At 46.2% G+C, this 20,097-nt stretch overlaps 1 protein-coding gene across 1 annotated transcript in view; it reads right to left on the minus strand.

The window, feature by feature from the left end:
• Positions 1 to 20,097, minus strand: part of PTPRJ (protein tyrosine phosphatase receptor type J) — a 74,997-nt gene that overhangs the window by 37,817 nt on the left and 17,083 nt on the right. Inside the window, exons 4-8 of the mRNA XM_039226696.1 lie at positions 14,014 to 14,032; positions 11,284 to 11,487; positions 7,651 to 7,902; positions 6,312 to 6,536; positions 2,666 to 2,932 (exon numbers count right to left, since the gene is read on the minus strand). Coding sequence (XP_039082627.1) covers positions 2,666 to 2,932; positions 6,312 to 6,536; positions 7,651 to 7,902; positions 11,284 to 11,487; positions 14,014 to 14,032 — 967 coding nt within the window. The remainder of the gene's footprint in view (positions 1 to 2,665; positions 2,933 to 6,311; positions 6,537 to 7,650; positions 7,903 to 11,283; positions 11,488 to 14,013; positions 14,033 to 20,097) is intronic.

A 20,097-nucleotide genomic window follows, 5' to 3' on the forward strand; every position in this document is an offset into this window, starting at 1 on the left:
AGCATAGAAACTGCATGCTTAGTTGTACAAAAGTCATTCACTGGAAATGAGAGGAGGCGTGAACCCACATGGGCAAGAGCTAACACTCTGGTAGGACCTTGACCGTTGCTGGCTGCTTTATCTCAAATACATTATTAGGCCTCCCAGAACCTCTGTTTAGGAACAGGCAGCGGAGGTTGCTGTTGACCCTTAAAACTCATTCCCTACCTGGTTTTTTCCTTAGTCATAGAGCTTTTTAGCTGTGTACCTGGCTGTCGGAAATAAAGACTACATTTCCCAGCCTCCTTTGCTGCTAGATTAGCCATGTGGCTAAGCTCTGGCCAATGGGATGTGAGCAGAAGTACTATACGACTTTTAGGAAGTATCATAAAAGCATGGAGCACTGCCTTCTGCCCTTCTTCCTCCTTGTAGCTAGAATGAAGATGCAATACCCAGAGCACAGGCTGCCTAGCTCCAGAGTGAGTACTGAGGTTGTGGTGGCACCTATGGCTTCCTGATCCCCGGATTACAGCTCAGAATATATATTTCTGGAGTCAACACCTACAGTGGAGACTGCAGACTGACAAAACTGCACCCTTAGTGTGGGAGTCATTTCTGGGTCCCAGCCTAAAGCCTGCTCCCCCAGCTGTTAAGAGTTGAATCGTGTCCCCTCAGAATTCATATATTGAAGCCCTAATGCCCAGTGCCTCAGAATGTGGTATGTTTGGAGACAGGGTCTTTAAAGAGGTGATTAAGGTAAAATGAGGTCATCAGAGTGGGCGCTAATCCAGTATGACTGGTGTCCTGGGAAGAAGAGGAGATTAGGACAGTCATGCACAGACCAAAGGACAACCACGTGACGACACAGGGAGAAGGCGGCCATCTTCAAGCCAAGGAGACAGGCCTCAGAGGAAACCAACCATTCATTGCCTCGATCTCAGACTTCTTGCCGCCAGAACTGTGAGAAAATAAATTTCTGTTGCTTCAGCTCCCCAGTCTGTGGTACTTGCGACAGCACCCCTAGCAAAATAACACATCAGCCCTCCCAGCCACTCTGCAAACCTCAGCTCCCAGGATCAAATTCCTCCGGGCTTAAAACAGCTCATAAAAAGCTTCTGTTTCCTGCAATGGAGCCCTGGATGATGCTCTACTGTCCCATCCTGCCTAGCACTGTGCTGCTTTTACAGGGACAAAGAAACAAACTCCTGTTTTGTTTAAGCCATGCATACTTGGGAAGTTTTTTTTTTGTTACTCACAGCCAAACCTAATCCTAACTAATAAAGGGACTGAAGAGTAAAAATGAAAAAGGTGAGGAAGGGGAAGCAGATTCCACTTACCCCAAAGAGCCAGTCCAGAAGACATTTGTGAAAGTGCCTAAGGTGTGCTTTCTAGGAAGCAACAGACACCCAGGTAAAGCACTCTGCGAAATGAGCCCTGAGTCCACAGCCAGGCACCCCTGGCCTCAAGTCTCTGCACCGCCACTTGCTAGCTAGCTCTGTGGCCTTGAGCAAATCACTCAGCTGGGCGGGGCTGCAGCTTCCTTATTTGTAAAACAGGGATCCTAATACCTACCATGGAGGCCATCGCAAATCACATAAAGCACCTGGTAGAGTACAAAGCTGATACTGTTATACCATGTACTACTGGTATAGCATTATTGCTCCATTTTAATTATTGGATCTTCTTTGGAACAGAAAGAAAACAAAAAACACTTCTTTTAATGTTTATTTTTGAGAGAGAGAGCAGGGGTGGGGGGCAGAGAGAGAGGGAGACAGAGAAGCAGGATCCAGGCTCAGCACAAACCCTGATGCATGGCTAAAGCCCACAAACTGTGAGATCATGACCTGAGCTGAAGTCAGAAGCTTAACTGACTGAGCCACCCAGGTGCCCCAGAATAGAAAGCTTTTTATTTGCTGCCTATCATCCTCTCTTTAAAGCACACTTAAGCAAAGAAAGGATGAGATATACCTATGCCCTGTTTCATTGTAATGCCAGATTCCAAAGGACAAAGGGACATGAATATCCAGGTTCTTTTTGTCTCCATGAATCAATCTGCCTCTCCCATGCTAGAAAGAATGGTTGTTATGAGCACAGGCTGGAGTCAAGAGAGCCCAGCTGTCAAATCCCACCTCTGCCACATGTGTTAACACCTACCGACAGCACCTGTCTCCGCCATGGCTCCCTTGTCCATAAAATAAGGCTAATTCCAACCATGTCACAGATTTGTGAACATCACATAAGAGAGAGGCAGGAGGGGCGCCTGGGGGGCTCAGTCAGTTAAGCATCCAACTCTTGATTTCAGCTCAGGTCATGATCTCATGGTTCATGGGATCAAGTCCCACATTGGGCTCTGCGCTGACACCGGGGAGCCTGCTTGGGAGTCTTTCTCCCCCTTTCTTTCTGTTCCTCCTGTGCTCACATGCTCACTCTCTCTCAAAATTAAATTTAAGAGTGTAAAAAAATAAAACGAAAAGAAGACAGTGCAAGGAAAGCATGTGTACCAGGCTCAGCATATGGGGTGGGTCGGTCAACAATCACCGTTATTACAGCTCACATCCAGAAGGGGGAGAGAGTCCCTGTGGGCTCACACACTGAGCTGTGTTTGCCTTGAGGGTAGGGACACATACCTGGGCCTGGCACATAGCAGGCAGGTGAGAAAGGTTAGCAAAGCAATGAGTAAACTCACGGGTGTACACCTGGAGAAAACCCGGCACGCCCTCGGAGCTGTTGCTAAAGAAAGGATGCACTGTGATGTTGTATAAGGTGCTCGAGTTGAGTGAAGTCATGATGACCTGAGTCTCATTGACATTGAGGGTGAAGGAATCGGTCTCCCCAGTGACTTGTATCTTGTAGGTATAGACAGAGGACGACTCAGTATCATTGATTTTCCAGGTCAGGGTCATGCTTGTTGCATTGATGCTCACAACTTCAATGTCAAACACTTGACTGGCAACTGTGAAGACACAAGAGGCATGAACAGTAACCAGAATGGCCAAGCCAGAGACAGAGGCAAAGACAAACCATCACCAGGGCATGCTGTCTATTGTAAGAAAGACTCTTGCGATCATGCCTTCCTATCCTATACCATTTCACCACAATATACACCAATGCACGGGGGTCCCAGCAAACGTCAGGCATCATCTTCAGGGAAGAAACAACCTGGCCAATTGCAACTGCATAGTTATGCTTCGTTCTTCTTGTGGGTTTACTCTCAGAGATAGGACAGACTCCTCAAACAATAACATGGACTCTACTCATGCATGTCCGTGTCCTGGGGTGACCCAGAAACACTCCCAAGCATATATTCTTCCAGAATGAACTATACAGGACCCATTAAAGATCCCACACGTTAGCACAAGGCAGGTCCGGGTTCCGAGGTTAGTTCTGCATTAATGGCCAGGTAGTTCTGAGGAAAATCACATGAGCGGTTTCCTCATCTGCAAAATCGGGTTAACACTCCTAACCTTGAAAAAAGATGACACTACATGCTGCATCACCGGGGCGAAGGAGGGGCCCTGCCAGAGGCCCTGGGACTGGGTTCCTTCCACCTGCAAGCGATGCGACCCGGAGACCAGGAGGCGGAGGCGTAAGCAGTGAAGTGATTCTCCCACGTGCCTTGGCTCTGGGTTGCCTGTTGAGACATGCCTGCCTCTTCCACTGGCCCAGCCCCCACTGGGCTCCGGAAGTACCATTTCTTCCCCCTGCTCATCAGCCTTAGAGGTGACCTTCTACCCCAGCTAATGTCAGGTGTCTCAGCATGCTCTGAGGATTTCCTTAACCCCATCCCACCTAACAAGTCACCTGAAAAATGCCTGGTACGAGACACATATACGTGTGCATGTATGTATGTCTAGGTATGCACATATACACACACATGCACATGCCACACAGAGAGGGTTAAGGTTACTATAATGATTACTTATCAAGTGCTAGGACAGTTCGACACAAACCAGGCCGTGTGTATCCATGTATCTGAGAGCCTAAGATGCAACCATTTTTTTTTTTTTAATGCTTATTTATTTTTGAGAGAGAGAGAGAGAGACAGAGTGTGAGCTGGGGAGAGGTAGAGAGAGAGGGAGACACAGAATCTGAAGCAGGTTCCAGGCTCCAAGCTGTCAGCACAGAACCCGATGTGGGACTTGAACTCAGGAACCGTGAGATCATGACCTAAGCCGAAGTTGGAGGCTTAATCAACCTAGCCACCCAGACGCCCCTGCAATCACTATTTAATTCCGCTAAACCACTTTAAAAAGTAGGGAACCTGAGACCCACACTGACCCCACAAGATCCCTCTTAGCAAGTCAGGCAAAGCACTTATCCTCTGGATGGATCCAACCCTGGGGTACATCGCTCAGCAGGGGGCCCATTCACCCTCTTGCACAAGCATCTTTTGTGGAGGATGCCCGCCACTGTCAAAGGCACCCCTGGGGGGGGGCCCTTCCTCCTCCTCCTCCTGTCCCACCCTCTAGACACTGAGCCCTCCCACCTGCCAACCTGCTCAGTCACTGAGGGTTCCTAGAAGCCAAGTGGCCTTTCCTATAGCTAATTCTCCTCTCCTCATCCACATGCTGGCATCACCAGTAGAAGGGGAAAGAAGAAAGGGGGGCACGAGTGGACCCTCCCTCAAGGTGGACACCCGGAAAAGCAATAATTCTTTATAGACACAACTTGTCACAGGCGTCCTGCCCGGACTGTCCAGCCTCTGCAAGTAACATGGCCCTTCCAGCAACCGCCTCTGAGAGAGACACACGACTTGCAAGCATATGGTCACAGCCCTCCGGGAATGAAGTCAACCCCTCCAGGATTCTCAGGGTCCTCAGGCTGTCACCCACTCCCCGTGCCTCTCCACCTTCATACCTCCGTGCCCACCACGTGCACTTCCACTCATGATGTTTCCTAAGTGGACGTGTCTTCCTCCCGCTCTCCCTTTATGCAAATCCTATTCTCTCTTCAAACCAAGTTCAAATCCTGTCTAGAAGAGTCCTTCCCTTGGGATTTGATGTTAAGCTCGTGCTCCAGCCTTCCAATGTCCAGAGCATTCAGCAGGCGGCTACAGTGGACAATGGCCACGTGTCGCGGGGATGGTACCCAGCAGCACCAGATCCCCTCTGGTGTGAGGAAGTGCCTGTCACCCATGTAGAAGCCAGAGGACCACGCTCCCTTCCCCAACACAACCATCCGGAAATCAGGAACGTGACAGCCTCCCCATCTCAGGAGCCGGACTCCTGAGAGTGTTACCAGGTCTGGTGTGCTCCAGCTTTCCAGAGTTTCCCGGACTCTAGTCTTATTTTCTGCCCTTATCCCCCAGCCCCCACCCCTTCTCCCTCCATTCAATGGGTCTCTGGCAGCCTTGGAGAATAGATATATTTTTGGATCAGGTAACCAGAGTTGGAGTTCATGTTGCCTCCACCAAGTCCCTGAAGGTGACACTGGTACAGCATTTACTCCTGAGCCCATGGGGCCTGACCGTGAACTTGTCAATGTGTGGATGTCTGTCTTGACTCCCCATTCTATACTGAGATCTCCTTAGGAAAGAACCATGCATTTCTCTGCTCCCTCGTCAGCACCAATCCAAAACACCTCAAATATTGGTCAGTTTATGGAGTGAGAACACCATTAAATTTTAGGTAGGAAGAGCAATGAGCGTATCAACAAGCTTCAACAGAAAGCTCAGCATGCATCTGGAGGGGAGGCCAAAAAACAAAACAAAACCAAATAAACAAAAAAATGCATTTTCTTACCCGAAGGGGAAAATACTTCACCAACAAATGGCCAGAAGAATGGCTATTTCTAAGGGAAAAATATGACACCAGTGTGTTTCATGGGCTCGGGGGCAGAGACATAGAAGGAAGACATGAAGTAGCACCTCGAGTCTGCACACCAGAGCCGCCTCCTATGCTTCAGTGAGCTTTTGAAAGAAAGAAGCTTCTTGGCTACAGAGTTGAGAAGAAACTCACTGGATGTGCTCTGTCCAAAATCTCTTCTAGAAAACTCCCTCTGACAGCACAAGTACTTGTGAAGCAAGAGATAACAAGGAGACGGGAATCACAGGAGACAAATGTGGGTGCTGGAAAACGCTGGCCTGAAGACATTCTACAAAATTTAACGTGCCTGGGGTACCTGGGTGGCTCAGTCGGTTAAGCCTCTGACTTTGGCTCAGGTCAAGATCTTATGGTTCATGAGTTCGAGCACCTCATCAGGCTCTGTGGTGACAGCTCAGAGCCTGGAGCCTACTTTGGATTCTGTGTCTCCCTCTCTCTTTGCTCCTCCCCGGCTCGTGCTCTCTCTTTCTCAAAAATAAATAAATATTTTTTTAAAAAAATTCAACCTACCCGTCCTGAACGTTATGAGCTGGGGCCGTCCTTCTGTGCCATCTGCTGCTTGAGAATAGACAGTGGCGCAGTACTGTGTGTCGGGCTCCAACCCCATAATCAGGACTTCTGTGTCTCTGGTCAGAAGATGGTCTGAAGATGGGTCCACGGGCTTGAGCTGGTATCCAGACGTGGGGGCCGTGCAGCTCCAGGGTTGCTGCGAGAAGCTCTCCGTGGTGTTGGCATCTGTTTCCACCACAAAAGTCAAATACATTAACTGCACCAGAAGCACCTGTCTGCCCACAGCACCTTCCCCGTAAGAGGGCACATCAGGCAGCACCCACAGTTACTAGACCACAAATTCTTGCCTTCCTCCCCTGCAGAGAGATACGTCCTCCTAGAAGGACCCTGATTTTCAGCAGATAGTTCACTTTCTTTTATCCCACCTACCACCAGCCTTCTCTTTCCAACTCCGCTGTTCTCAGCTCCTCCCCTTCTTTCAGGAAAATTGTCTCCCACCCAGCTCCAAAGGTGGTCATCTGGGGACAGCTGTGGACTCAAATGTGGCTAATCTGATCTCACTCCAGGAACTTCTCCCCTGGGCCAGATTGCTCCTGATGGGAGGTGAATCGGGGGACCTGCTGGTAGCCATTTCTCCCTAAGCTGTGGGGCAGGAGCCACTCTGAGGTAGAGGCTGATACGGAAGAAGCAGGTGGAGGAGACGGGAGTCCCCTCGTCTCTTGCTTCGAGGCCTTGATGCCCACAGCAGGAAAACAGACTTGAGCCAGCAAGTTGCTTTTCTAGCCCAAGATATTCAAAGTCTGGTTTCTGTCACTTGGTAGTCAACAATCCTAACATCCACGCTGCAGTACTTCTTCCTTATGTGTAAAATGGGGATTAAGCACTTGCTCTCAAATCATAGGCTACCTCTGAAAATGCTTAAAATCTGCAAATGGCTACTCCATTGTCGATGCAGAAGACGTCCGCTGGACTTGCCTGCTAAACTTCCCTTTTTGCAACAGACATGGCAAGTTCATCCGATGGCCTTACATGGGTTAACACATCTATTATTCGTTCAAATGAAAGTTTAAAAAGCTAAAAGGGCCAGGTCCTTTCTGGAATGCCAGATTCAGAAAGTTACAGTCCCTGTTACCATTCTGAACCCCAATGATCTGACCTGTAAAGTAAGAACATCTCCCTCCTTCCTCATATAGATGCGGGGCCAAACTAAAATGTGGAGGAAAGCCCTCTAGAAATTCTAAAACTCTGTACAGATACAAGAACGGTATTTCTTAAAACCAGTTAGTGACTATAAGTCCAAACCAGCACAGCAGATGAGAAGCACACTTTGGTAACTCACCTAAGCCACCATCTATAACCGAAGACTCTCTATTTTCCTCATTTGATTCTGAAAGACACAGGGTGACCCTGTGTCGCATGCCTGGTGTCAGGTGTGATATATTGACCGCTAAGACTTGAGGCACCTTCTTACAACTTTCAGTGCCTTCGAGGAGCATCCAGCAGGTGGCAGTGTCATTGCCATTCTTCCAGGTAAGAGCAACTTGCGTCACACCCACGAAGGAAACCCGGAGATCAGAAACTTGACTCAGCTCTATTTTAAAAAACACATGAGCATTGATGGAACAAGATATTTGCAGTCATCTCTCATTAAGAAGGACTGGGGTAGCTGATGTTTCAATGTGACTCACTAAAAAGAATTTTTTTATATCAGGGTCCTGTGCAATTCCATCATTTCACAGCAGGGATTGGTACAGAAAAGAATAAACCTGTAGTCAAAGATTTGTAGGCTCCCTACCATTCTCCAGAACAGTTAACTTCAACAGTGTGATGTGACACTCTTCAAAACTGTCTTTTAAACTGTCAAACTGCAAGGGCGCCTGGGTGGCTCAGTCGGATAAGTGTCCCAGCTTCGGCTCAGGTCACGATCTCTTGGTTCATGGGTTCGAGCCCCGCATTGGACTCTGTGCACACAGCTCACAGCCTGGAGCCTGCTTCAGATTCTGTATCTCCCTCTCTCTCTGTCCCTCCCCACTTGCGCTCTGTCTCTCTCTCTCAAAAATAAACATGTAAAAAAATAAAGAAAAAGAAACTGTCGAAATGTAGCATTTAATCATATTTGCTTGGGGCACTAGGAACAAAGCACCAAATAAAGTGATTGTTTGCTACGTCTAAAGGGTCTCAATTCAACACAATAGTAATAACATCATTTCATAGCACCCAGACAGACATTTCAACTAAGGAGCTTATCCCTGGATGCCAACCCCAACGGGGTTTTCCAGAAGACTTCCAATCCCCACTGCCATTCTCTCCATCACCTTATTTGGCTAACTGTGACATAAACCAGCCACTTCAGCCCAAATGGCCTCCGCTCCCTTCATTCTGGAGATGCGGATGTAGAAATACCAAGAGGCAGAGTGATTTGCTCAAGGACACACATCACTGGGGGCACCGGGGAAATGAGAGCCCACAACTCTGACTCTGAGCACAGGTGGTGTTGCAGAGATGCAAACCCTTGCCTGAGCTCTGCAGGGGCTGGACTGAAAGACACGGCCGGCTCTGGGGTGAGCTACCTCACTCAGTGATTCTACTCTCCACATCAAACATTGGGATGCAAAGACCTCTTTTTTTTTTAAGTTTTATTATTTTATTTTGAGAGAGAGAAAGAGAGAGAGAACGAGAGAGAATGCATGAGCAGAGGAGAGGCAGCGGGGGGGTGGTGGTGGGGGAGAATCTCAAGCAGGCTCTGCACTGACAGTGCAGGGCTTGAATTCACAAACTGTGAGATCATGACCTGAACCAAAATAAGGAGTTGGATGCTTAACTGACTGAGCCACCCAGTTGCCCCTGGATGCAAAGATTTCTAAATGGGGTCACTCACGTGTCCTTTATTTATATTTTTAAAAGAAACGTTAACACCAATATAGTTGGCAGTGGAAAGACGTTGGGTAACTGGCACCAGCTTCAATATGCCATGGTGCTGTGGGGCCAGGTTCCCTGGGCTCCCACCACCTCCTGCTCAATAACTCTGAGCCCTCAGAAGAAACCTGGTCAGCTTTACAGTTCTTCACCATGGCCCTCAGTATTACTGTGAGGATGAGATAATGTATTGAGAACAACTAAATACTTAGGGATACCAACCAACATCTGCTCAGGTCATGATCTCATGGTTCGTAAGTTCAAGCCCTGCATTGGGCTTTGTGCTGACAGCTCAGAGCCTGGAGCTTTCTTTGGATTCTGTGTCTCCCACTCTCTTCCCTTCCCCAACTCATGCTCTGTCTCTCTCTATCTCTAAAAAATTTTTTAAAAATTAAAACTAAAAAAAAAAAAGAGGGGCACCTGTGTGGCTCAGTTGGTTAAGTGGCCAACCTTAGCTCAGTTCATGATCTCACAGTTTGTGGGTTTGAGCGTGGTATCAGGCTCTGTGCTGACAGCTCAGAGCCTGGGGCCTGCTTCAGATTCTATATCTCCCTCTCTCTCTGCCCCTCCCTGACTCCTGCTCTCTCTTTCTCAAAAATAAAATAAACATTAAAACTTTTTTAAATAAATAAAAAATTTTAAAAAAGAGAGGCGCCTGGGTTGAGCATCTGATTTCAGCTCAGATCATGATGTCACAGTTTGTGGGTTCAAGCACCGCGTTGGGCTCTGTGCTGACAGCTCAGAGCCGGGAGCCTGCTTCAGATTCTGAGTCTCCCTTTCTCTTTGCCCCTACCCCACTCGCTTGTGTGCACGTGCTCTCTCTCTCTCTCTCTCAAAAATAAATAAAAACATTAAAAATTTTTTTCTTTATTTTAAAAAAAGAACAACTAAACACCTAGTACGTGCTCAATAAATAGTAGCTGATGAGCAAGCCCTTGTTTCAGGTGGAGTGAGGTGCTCAGCTCCTAGGCTGGGTACTTCCTGCCACCTTTCCACCTCCTCTCGCCAGTGCTGTCGCCTCATCCCCATCACCACTGCTAAATTCCATCTTCTTTCCCCCTCTTCATTCTCTTCCATCTTCTCCCTGCCCTTTCCTCCTGTCCCTCTCTCTTTCACGATAGAGAAAACTTCTATCATAGGGGTGTTTTTTGGCCTCTGAAGTTTTTTGAGGGTACTGATGACACTCCACTCCTAGAGCTCTTCTCTCTCCAGTCCTTTTTACTTATTGGGCTTCTGGGGAAGATTTTATTTAAAGAAATAGTTTCCTGGCTTAAAAAAAAAAAAAAAAAAAAAAAACCCTGCTGAAAACCAGCGTTTTCCTTTGCCTGTTCCATGTACAGAAGGAGCCACGGTCTTCAAGAGATGAGGCTTCTACGGCCTTCACCAGCCAAAGGGATCACATCCCCAGGTCAGAAAAACCAAAGGAAGATCTCACTTTTAAAGTCTTGGTTCTTCTCAGCTTAAAAGAGCTCCTCGTCTCTTTTTTGTATTTTTGATTTTTCTCTGCTTAAAAAAAGAGAGCCAGCTAAATCTGCAGGTATAACACGTGCCTCAGGGTACTGACATCTAAGTTAAATAAAAGTCTAAATCTCAGTGAATGTCACTGGGCTATTACTTCACATGAAACGTGCACTGCTCCATAAAGTAGATCAAACTTCCAGGCCCGGAAAAAACTCCTAAGAAGGTAAACAGCATTAGCTTCCCTGTGGGGCTTAAGAGAAGCCTACTGATGACTGACAACATCAAGACATATGTCTAATGAGGTCTCTTCCCCGCAAGTCTTAGCAGAAAAGTAAATATTAGCCAATAATAGGAAAAGATTTTTAAAAGTGGACAGCTGGAATTACTTAAAAACCTCCCAAAGTACGCAGGACCTGAATTCCGAATGATCGGGCCACATGAACTCCTGGGCTTGGGCCAGTATAGACTCTTTTCTCCTCCTCTCCAACCATTAATGGAAACCAATCTTTCCTCAACAGGCAACATGAATGCACAAGGCTCTAGGATACAGGATGGAAAGGAGCAGTCCATGACCATTCTCGGTTGTTCATCTTACCTGTCACATTATTTGCAACCGTGGAATCTGCCCAAGTCTTAGTGACTGTTTCTGATGTGACGAAGGATGTGTATGAAGCTGTTGGACTAATGACTGTGATGTTATCCATCCCTTGATGTTCACTTTCTGTATGCGTATAATTGGAAGTCGTTGGGTCCGTGTTCATCCGTGCTGGGGACACACTGGTCGGACTGATGGTAACAGCTTCAATGTCAAACACAAACATGGGTTCTATTTTAATATCGTTTCCCCAAAAGAGGAAAGAAATAATCACATTTTAAAAAAGAAATATAAGAGTCAGGACTGCGCTGCATCTGTACTGTTCAGAAGTGGAATTGTGCAATCACAGAATTTCATTTCCCTTTATTTTGCCTCCTGGACTGTCTTCCCACAAACAGTAGATACATATATGTACATGCATGCGTGTTAGTGAAACAGAAGGCTGTGAAACAGAGACCAAAATGACAGAGATTGGCAATGCTGGCTTTGACCTGAATACGGATTAAATCTATACAGGAGCTGATACCAAGAAAAGGCATAAGATGCTAAATGAGTCTAGCTCGCTATCCTTAGAAAACTGTGTGTGTGGAGAGGTTTCACATGGTACGGAAGATACCTTTTTTGCCAAACCCTGATATTAGGAGGAAGTTCTGCCATTTTGGGGAGCAAAGATGGCATGAGACAGATAACATAAAGAGAAAGGAGCTGGTCTTTGAATTCAGAACTAGACATATAGACCTGCTCTGCCCCTGACCTCTGTGACCTAGAATTAGTCCCTTAAAGCCTCTCGTCCTTGACTTCCTCTATTGGCAGCTCTAACAAACTATTTTTAATATAAAGGATTATTTTTAAGGCACCATAATATGGTAACCAAGGTCAATGGATTTGAACATTTCAAATAATCTTGAGTTCAGAGTCCCATCCTACTGGTCATTAGCATGTGATTTTACTCAAAGTCCTGGGAGAACATTCAAATTATTTTATAGCAACGGTTCACAGAATTTTTAGTTTGCAGCTCATTTTTCTTTCCAATGTTCCAGGCTTCAGCTGTGACCTGGCATCAGTCACATCAACAGCCACAGAAATCCATCTTAGACACCAGGAAGCTTGTCAGTGATAAATGTGACCAATTGGAGCAGCCAGAGACAGTGGTCACACAGACTAATAAAATGGCACCTCCCACTATACACTTGCTGTACAACAGGTTTTCATTATGATTTTTAAAAGGAATCATAATTCTCTCCTCTCCCCTTTGCCCCCTTCTCTCTATGCATAGAAGTTTTCTTCTTTGGCACCGATGATTCAAGCCTGCACAAGGTACCTACCAGTTTATTTATCAAACTGATTAACAAGCAAGAAAAAGCAACTTCGGAACTCTTGCCATTGTACAGACTTTGCAGAATCACTGTTATTAACTGAGATTGCCTTTATTAGAAGATTTCAGCAAGATCTGCTCCCTTTGCATGGCACTGGGAGAACATTCTAATTATTTTATCTCTATGGTTTACAAACTTCGGGATTTTACTAATCAGGGGCAGAAAATCCCCAAATTTTAAGGACAGACAAAAGTTACCAATTTTTACTTATGTTAAAGGGTACATTTTTTAAAACTACAAATACAATTATCTCTTTTTTATTATTTTTTTTAACATTTATTTATTTTTGAGAGGCAGAGACAGAGCACTGAGCAGGGGGAAGGGCAGAGAGAGAGGGAGACACAGAATCTGAAGCAGGCTCCTGATGTGGGGCTCGAACTCATGAACCGCAAGATCACGACCTGAGCTGAAGTCGGATGCTTAACCATCTGAGCCACCCAGGAGTCCTTCTTCATTTCTTATAGAAACAAAAAAATGACCAAAAAAATTAGAAAGGACATAATCCCAGAATATATGGTGCTTTCAACTAAATATATTTAGAATCACTTAACACTTACTGTCATCGTCTTTTCTCATTTTACTCTAGGATGAGGGAGAACTTCGGTGGACCAGCACTTGTTAGAAACTGGGACTCAGCCCTCCACATGGGAGCAAAATATATAGGATGCTATGTTTGGTTTTCCAAAGGTTACATACACTCTGTAATCACTTTTGAAAATCATGGAGCAGGGTGCCTGGGTGTTGGAGTCAGTTAACCATCTGACTTTGGCTCAGGTCATGATCTCGCAGTCTGTGAGTTTGAGCCCCACATTGGGTTCTGTGCTGACAGCTCAGAGCCTGGAGCCTGCTTCAGATTCTATGTCTGTCTCTCTCTCTCTCTCTCTCTCTCTCTCTCCCCCTCCCTCAGTCATGCTCTGTCTCTCAAAAATAAACAAACATTAAAAAAAAAATAAAAATCATCTAGCAATGTACAACCCCAAAAAACATGTATAGGAAAACAGCACATAAAATAAACATAAATCACACTGCATTATGACAACAAAGTCTTTTTAAAAAATCACCCATAGATGTGGGCTGGAGGAAAAAAATCACAGAAAACAGAAAATTTTTGTCAAAGTTGCACAAATGATTGAATTCTTTCTTTCACTTGCTGTTGCCACCAACTGAGCCACCCAGGAACCCCTTTTTTCACTTGCTGTTTCCACACTCACCCCACTTCTAAAATATGACTGGAAACTAAGGGAGTTTGAACAAATTAGCCTTTTCTGGGATTTTCACATCGCTGTTAATGCTGCTGTGTCCAGCAGGGGGCGATAACGAACAACACAAGAGAAGACCGGGAAGTGGTACTTACAGTCACCTGCGCACACCATCTGTAACAGAAAAAAGAAAACGGAAGTCAGTGCATTCATTCAGCCACGGAAAATGCAAATCAGGAATAAAGCAGTTGAGAATTTAATGATGGGGATGGGGTACTAAAAAAAGCCTACTGGCAGGGATTAGGGTGTGGTGGCACTGAATGAGGCAACTCTGAAACCAGAGGTCAGTTACAAACAATGGATTAATTCAGTTATACGGAGGCCGAGGGATCCAGCGCTCTTCCCCACACACACATCCACTACTGGAGACGCTCCCAGGTTGGCCCTCTCTCCTAACGTATCGCTTACTGAGGCAGAAGGACACAGAAGCAGAATCAAGGTTCTCTAGGGAAGGAAAAAGGAAACTAGGACCATGAGATCCCTTCCCCAGAGCCATTTTCAGGTCGCAAGTGCAAAAGGTAAAGCCAGGTGCACAACCGAAGGAATCTACTGGGTTTGGGATTTTCATTGTACAAAAATCCACCTTCCTCCTTCTGTCGGTAGGTGGCAGTAATCTTTATATATTATATATAATATATAAAATATATATTATATATAATATATAATATATAACATATATATTATATTATATATATAATATATAAATTTTATATATTATATATAATATATAAAAAATATATATATAATTACATGGCATTCAGCTTTGGGAAGCATGAATGTTTGAAATAGAGGAACCTTCAAGATTATTCAGTTGAGTGTCTCAGTTTGCCATCTTTAGATCCCCGTAGGGTCCTCAAAGATATTCATCATGCTCCATAAATTATTTCCGCATACTTTGAAAACCTAAAATAATTTGAGGTTGTACATTCTACTGGTTAGTAAACACACGTTTTTGGTTAACAGGATTTTTTTTTAAGTATGGGAGGAAAATAACCAAAAGGGATTCTAGTGGGAAAAAAATGTCCTCCAATTTCCCATCACACTTAGAATAAAGCCCAAAGTCTTGACCACAGTCTACATATTCCCCCATGATCTCATCATGCCCTTCTCACTGTTCCTGAGGTTGGTTCTCTTACGGCCTTTACATATTGATTCCTTTCTCCAAAAGTACTCTGCCCCAGACCTTCCTGTGTCATGGCCTAAAATGCCACCTCATCAGGGAGTCCTTCTCCAACCAACCAGTGGAAATTAGCACCCCTCACTCTCCATCACATCACTAGTATGTTTCCTCCTCGGCAATTTACCTCAGTTATCATCAGTCTCCTCCAGCCAAAATGTATGCTCCATGAGAACAGAAACATTGTCTGTGCCCATGCCTAGAATGGTGCATACAGTAGGCACTCAGGAAATGACACTGAAGGAAAGAATGAACCTCTTGTTTTGGAAAGGAAGTAATCCCTAAGGCGCACACGTGGGAAAACACTTGCCCAAGGTCCTACAGCAAGGCCGAGGCCAAGGCTGAGACAGAGGCCAAGGCGGAACACACCCAGGGGCCTGAGCACTCAACCCAATGCAAAGGAAATATCCTCTGTGCTTACCAAACAGAGAAGGCAAAGACGACGTTCATTCTCATCTCATAGGTCAGACAGATGGGAAAAAAGATCTACCCCCCACCCTATCTTCCAGGGGCCCAGGCACCAGTCCTCAAAGGAAGCAGAGTCTTCCTCCCCATTCCTCACACCCCACAAAACTCAGGGCCCACATCCTGTTGCTTCTCCTTTCCTACCCACCCACCTGCTCCCCACCTCCATCCTTCCATTTCCACCCCCCCCCCCCCGCCACTCTACCCTCAAGTCCCTCTTCGGCTCAGGCCTACAATCTTTCAGCTCATCTTCCTGCCTCCAGGCCCTGCCAACATCCATGCCAGGCATCAACTCACTGGTCCCTGGATGGACCGCAGGAGAGAGAAAGACAAGGAGCGGGTCGCTAAGTAAGTTAGTGCAGGGCAGCATGCTTTTTCTTTTTTTCCGCCTACATGCGCCAAGCGCAGTGTAAAGACGCAGAGCTAAGGGAGACAGACAGACAGACAGCCTCTAGGCCCTGCGGGGCTCACGGCTGAGAGAGGCAGGGGAATCAAACAACAGGACAGACAGAAGGTGCCCCTGAGGTAGGTACCATTCGCTGAAGGAAGTCAGAGGAGGGAGTACACGAAAGGCAAAGAATGTCTGTGCCTTTAGATCTGTGTCCTTGTACAGCCCTAGAGACCGTAAACGTTAACCGGCTGATGATCATTCCATGGGACAAACAGCTCTGAGTTCTAGAGGTGCAAGGGCAAGGGTCGCCATCAATATGCACAGGGCCTGGCTCTGTCAGGCACTGCTCCGAGTGTTTTCAGATATCAACTCACTCAATCCTCCCAACAATCCTAAATGTAGGAACAGCTCCCTCGTGGGCTGGTGAGCTGCAGAGTCTGGATTTGAACCCAGGCAGTCTGACTCCTTGGTCCATGCCCTTAACCACTAGCTACCCTGCCTCCCAATGTAAAGCAACTGGTGAGAAATATACCAGAACTTAGGGAAGGTTTAAACATCAATTTCAAAAGCTATCACTGTCAAAACCTTTCTTCCTTCTACCTTCCAAAGCCCAGATGAAGACATGTGACAAACGGACCTAAGGGAAGTCCATTAGGGAGCTTCTGGGGGCAAAGCTTGCTCACTAATAAAAAGGAATGACATGGAAGAAGATACCATCTTAGTCTGCCACACTTCATCAGATCTGCCCGTGATGCCTGGAGCTGCTGCAGCCTCGGTGTGACAAGGAAGGGAGAAATCACCTACCTGCTGAGGATGACTGATGAGGGGGAAGGGCAAACACCTGGATCCTTGTGCTACTAAACCAACCCATCCTACACTTGTCCCACTGTGAGCCTTCTTGCCTAGGGAGGCACAACCCCCTTTTATTGGGGTTGCCGAATATTTAAAACCAAAAGAACCCTGGTTGGCCCAATAAAAACAAAAGTAGCTTGTTTTCATGTTAACCCTCATTTTTACAGATAAAGAAAGTGAAAGGCCAATGATCTGTCATTCAAGGTCACAGAGCTGGTCAGGGAGAAGTAAAACCAGGATGTAAGCCCGGGTCTGCCGGACCCCTAAACTGTTGCACTGACCACAGGAGAAAAAGACCCTTGCAAACAATACCCCATGAGACATGAGACACGTGGCATGGCAGAAAATTTTTATTTAGTTTTTAAAAGAATACAATCGGGGCACCCTGGGTGGCTCAGTCGTTTAAGCATCTGACTTTTGATTTTGCTTCAGGTCATGATCTCACAGCCATGAGACTGAGCCTCCTGTGGGACTCCCCAGTGAGCATGGAGCCTGCTTAGGATTCTCTCTCCCTCTACCCCTCTCCCCTGCTCATACACTCACACTCTCTCTTTCTCTAACATACAAGACAATACAATAAAAAGAATACAACCAACAGAAAATTCATCTTTCTAAAATTAGCTCAAAGACTACTCGTACTAGGAGGTGAAATAGGTTCATACACCAAGCATGAAAGTTAACTGCAGAAAAGATGATCACAACTTCCCAGCAGCACCAGTAAAACACGATAAGAGTAACCTCTGCTCCTTCCCTTTCTAAGAGGATCCAGAAGGGCTCTGGTGGCTACTAATCAAGAAGGCATCCACAGAAATTTTCCTGCATTTAAATGCCCTTCCACAACTGGTCCCCAAGCCAAAGACCCCAAGCCCTGACAGAAAAAGAAGCAAGCATTCCATTTTACTTACTCCCCTAAAAAATAAAATAGAAATTCTAATCCCCCCACTTTACAGATAGGGACACCAGAGCTCAGAGCACACAACCCGAGGTCACACAGCTGAGTTTCCTGGCTAGTGTCACTTCCCCCAGGCACAGGAAGGAGAGATGAAAACAGGTGCTTGAGGCTGGAGATAAAACTCTCTTCTACCCCGTCCTCCCCGTGGGCAGAAATTGAACTAGATTTGGTGTGCATGGCCAAGCCCGGTGCCAGCCGTACATCAGACTCCAATGTTTGTACCCTTCTCATCCGAGGCTCCCAGGCATCCCTTGAGCCTGCCCTGTGGCTAGGACTCTGGGGAGACCAGAAGTCACAGCCCCTGAACCCAAGCTGAATGAGGCAGTAGAGCTTCCATAAAAGGCAGTGGGTGTCATAGCAGCCCGATTCACCAGAGCCAAGGTGGAAGACAACCTAACATCCATGAACAGATGAATGGAAAGACCACAAGCTATACAGCCACACAACGGAATACTTATTCAGCCATAAAAAGGAATGAAATTCTGGTTCATGCTGCAAGGTGGATAAACTTCAGAAACATTACGCTACATGAAATGAAGCCAGACACAGAAGCCCATACGTTGTATGATTTCATTTATAGGAAATGTCCAGAAAAGGGAAGTCATAGAAACTGCCGGAAAGAAGATGAGTAGCTTCCAGGGACTAGGAAGAGGGACAAGGGAGCATGACTGCCAACGGGTACTGGGCTGCCTTTCGGGGAATGACAATGTTTGGAACCACATAAAGGTGCTGGATGCACAGCATACTGAATGTACTAAATGCCCCTGAGCTACACTCTTCTAAGTGGTTAATTTTATGTTATGTGAATTTCATCTCAATTTCTTTTTTTAAAGATAGTAGGAAAGTAACTTTGTATGATCAAGTCCAGCCACTAGAAGGAAGAAGGGAAAGAAAGATAGCTTCCTGAAGGAAGAGCGGGAGGTGGGGGAGAAGAGAAAGGTAATAAATAGGGAGGCTTTGGAAAGAGGATTTGAACAATTAGAAAAGGGAGAAGGGGAGCGCCTGGGTGCCTCAGTCAGTTGAGCGTCGGACTCTTGATTTTGGCTCAGGTCATGATCTCAGGGTCGTAGGATTGAGCCCCGAATCAGGGTCCCCACTAAGCGTGGAGCCTGCTTAAAATTATCTCTCTCTCTCTCATTCCCTCCCTCCCTCTCTCAAAAGAAAGAAAAGAAAAAAAGAAAAAAGAAAAGAAAAAAGGGAGAAAGAAGCACCATGAACTGGAAATTAGAAACTTGAGCTGGGCAAAACTGCCTGACCGAAGGAGCTCCGGGGAACCTCCACTTCCACATTCTGAGGATAAAAAGGAAGGAACTCAAGTTTATTGTGTGCCAGGCACTGAAGTGTGCTTTCTACATCCTCTGTCAGAGCAGAGTCATGGAATCGCAGTTATTAGCTTGGGATCTGGAATCAGATTGCACGGGGAAATCATTCAGTTCCGCCATTTACTGGCTCTGTGACTTTGGGCAGGAACCTTACCCTCTCTGTCCCTTGGTGTTTACATCTGTAAACAGGGATGACAGTCGTGCCTGCCCTGCTGTAGTAAGGATGAAAGTAAGCAACGTCTTTAACAACTACTGCGATCACCATCACCTTTAAATCTTCACAGCAACTCTGTGAGGTACTTTCACCCCCATTTTACAGATGACAACACCAAGGCTTAGGTCCTACTGACAAAACCAACAGGCAATCTTAAACTCATACCTGCAAAGCATTTAAATGAATGAGCAACAGCTCAGTTACAGAGGTAGGCACGGAGATCCAGAGGTAGTAAGTGGCTTGCTCGAGGACACATAGCCAGTGAGGAAGCACCAAAACCAGAACCCAGGTCTTCACTTCTACCTTGACCTTGACCGCTTTCACCAAGCTTCCCCAAGCCCTTCTCTCCTTGGATGCAGACCCAGATGGAGTATTCACAGCTCACCCCCTTCTCACTACTCCTCTGCGGGATCCCCCATACAGATGACCCCAAACTTCTGCAGGCCCCCAAGGCTGGGCAAATGAAGCAATCCCTGAGATGAGAGATGAGGCTCACTGATTTAAGAGGAAGACATACTGACATACAAAAAAAAAAGTATGATACTATCTTCAATTCTGCCACAGACTTCAAAGTCTGGTGGCCTCGACTCCTCAGGCTCAGTAGAAACCTATTGGTCAACCAGATGGCTGGCATTCACTGACCACCCTACACTGAACGGCAGAGTCTTCTCCGTACTGTTTTCTGAGAAGCAGACCCTGGCTGTTGAGCCTTCCAGCCTTATTCATCACTCCTCCTCCCTTCCCCTCCCACCATCAAAAAATGTGTTCCTGTTTCACTTTGGTTATGCGGATGTGATGAGCCAAAG

This window comes from Hyaena hyaena, unplaced genomic scaffold, assembly GCF_003009895.1.
Source record: "Hyaena hyaena isolate Hyena2069 unplaced genomic scaffold, ASM300989v1 scaffold_23, whole genome shotgun sequence".
In the NCBI taxonomy this organism is placed as follows: Eukaryota; Metazoa; Chordata; class Mammalia; order Carnivora; family Hyaenidae; genus Hyaena; species Hyaena hyaena.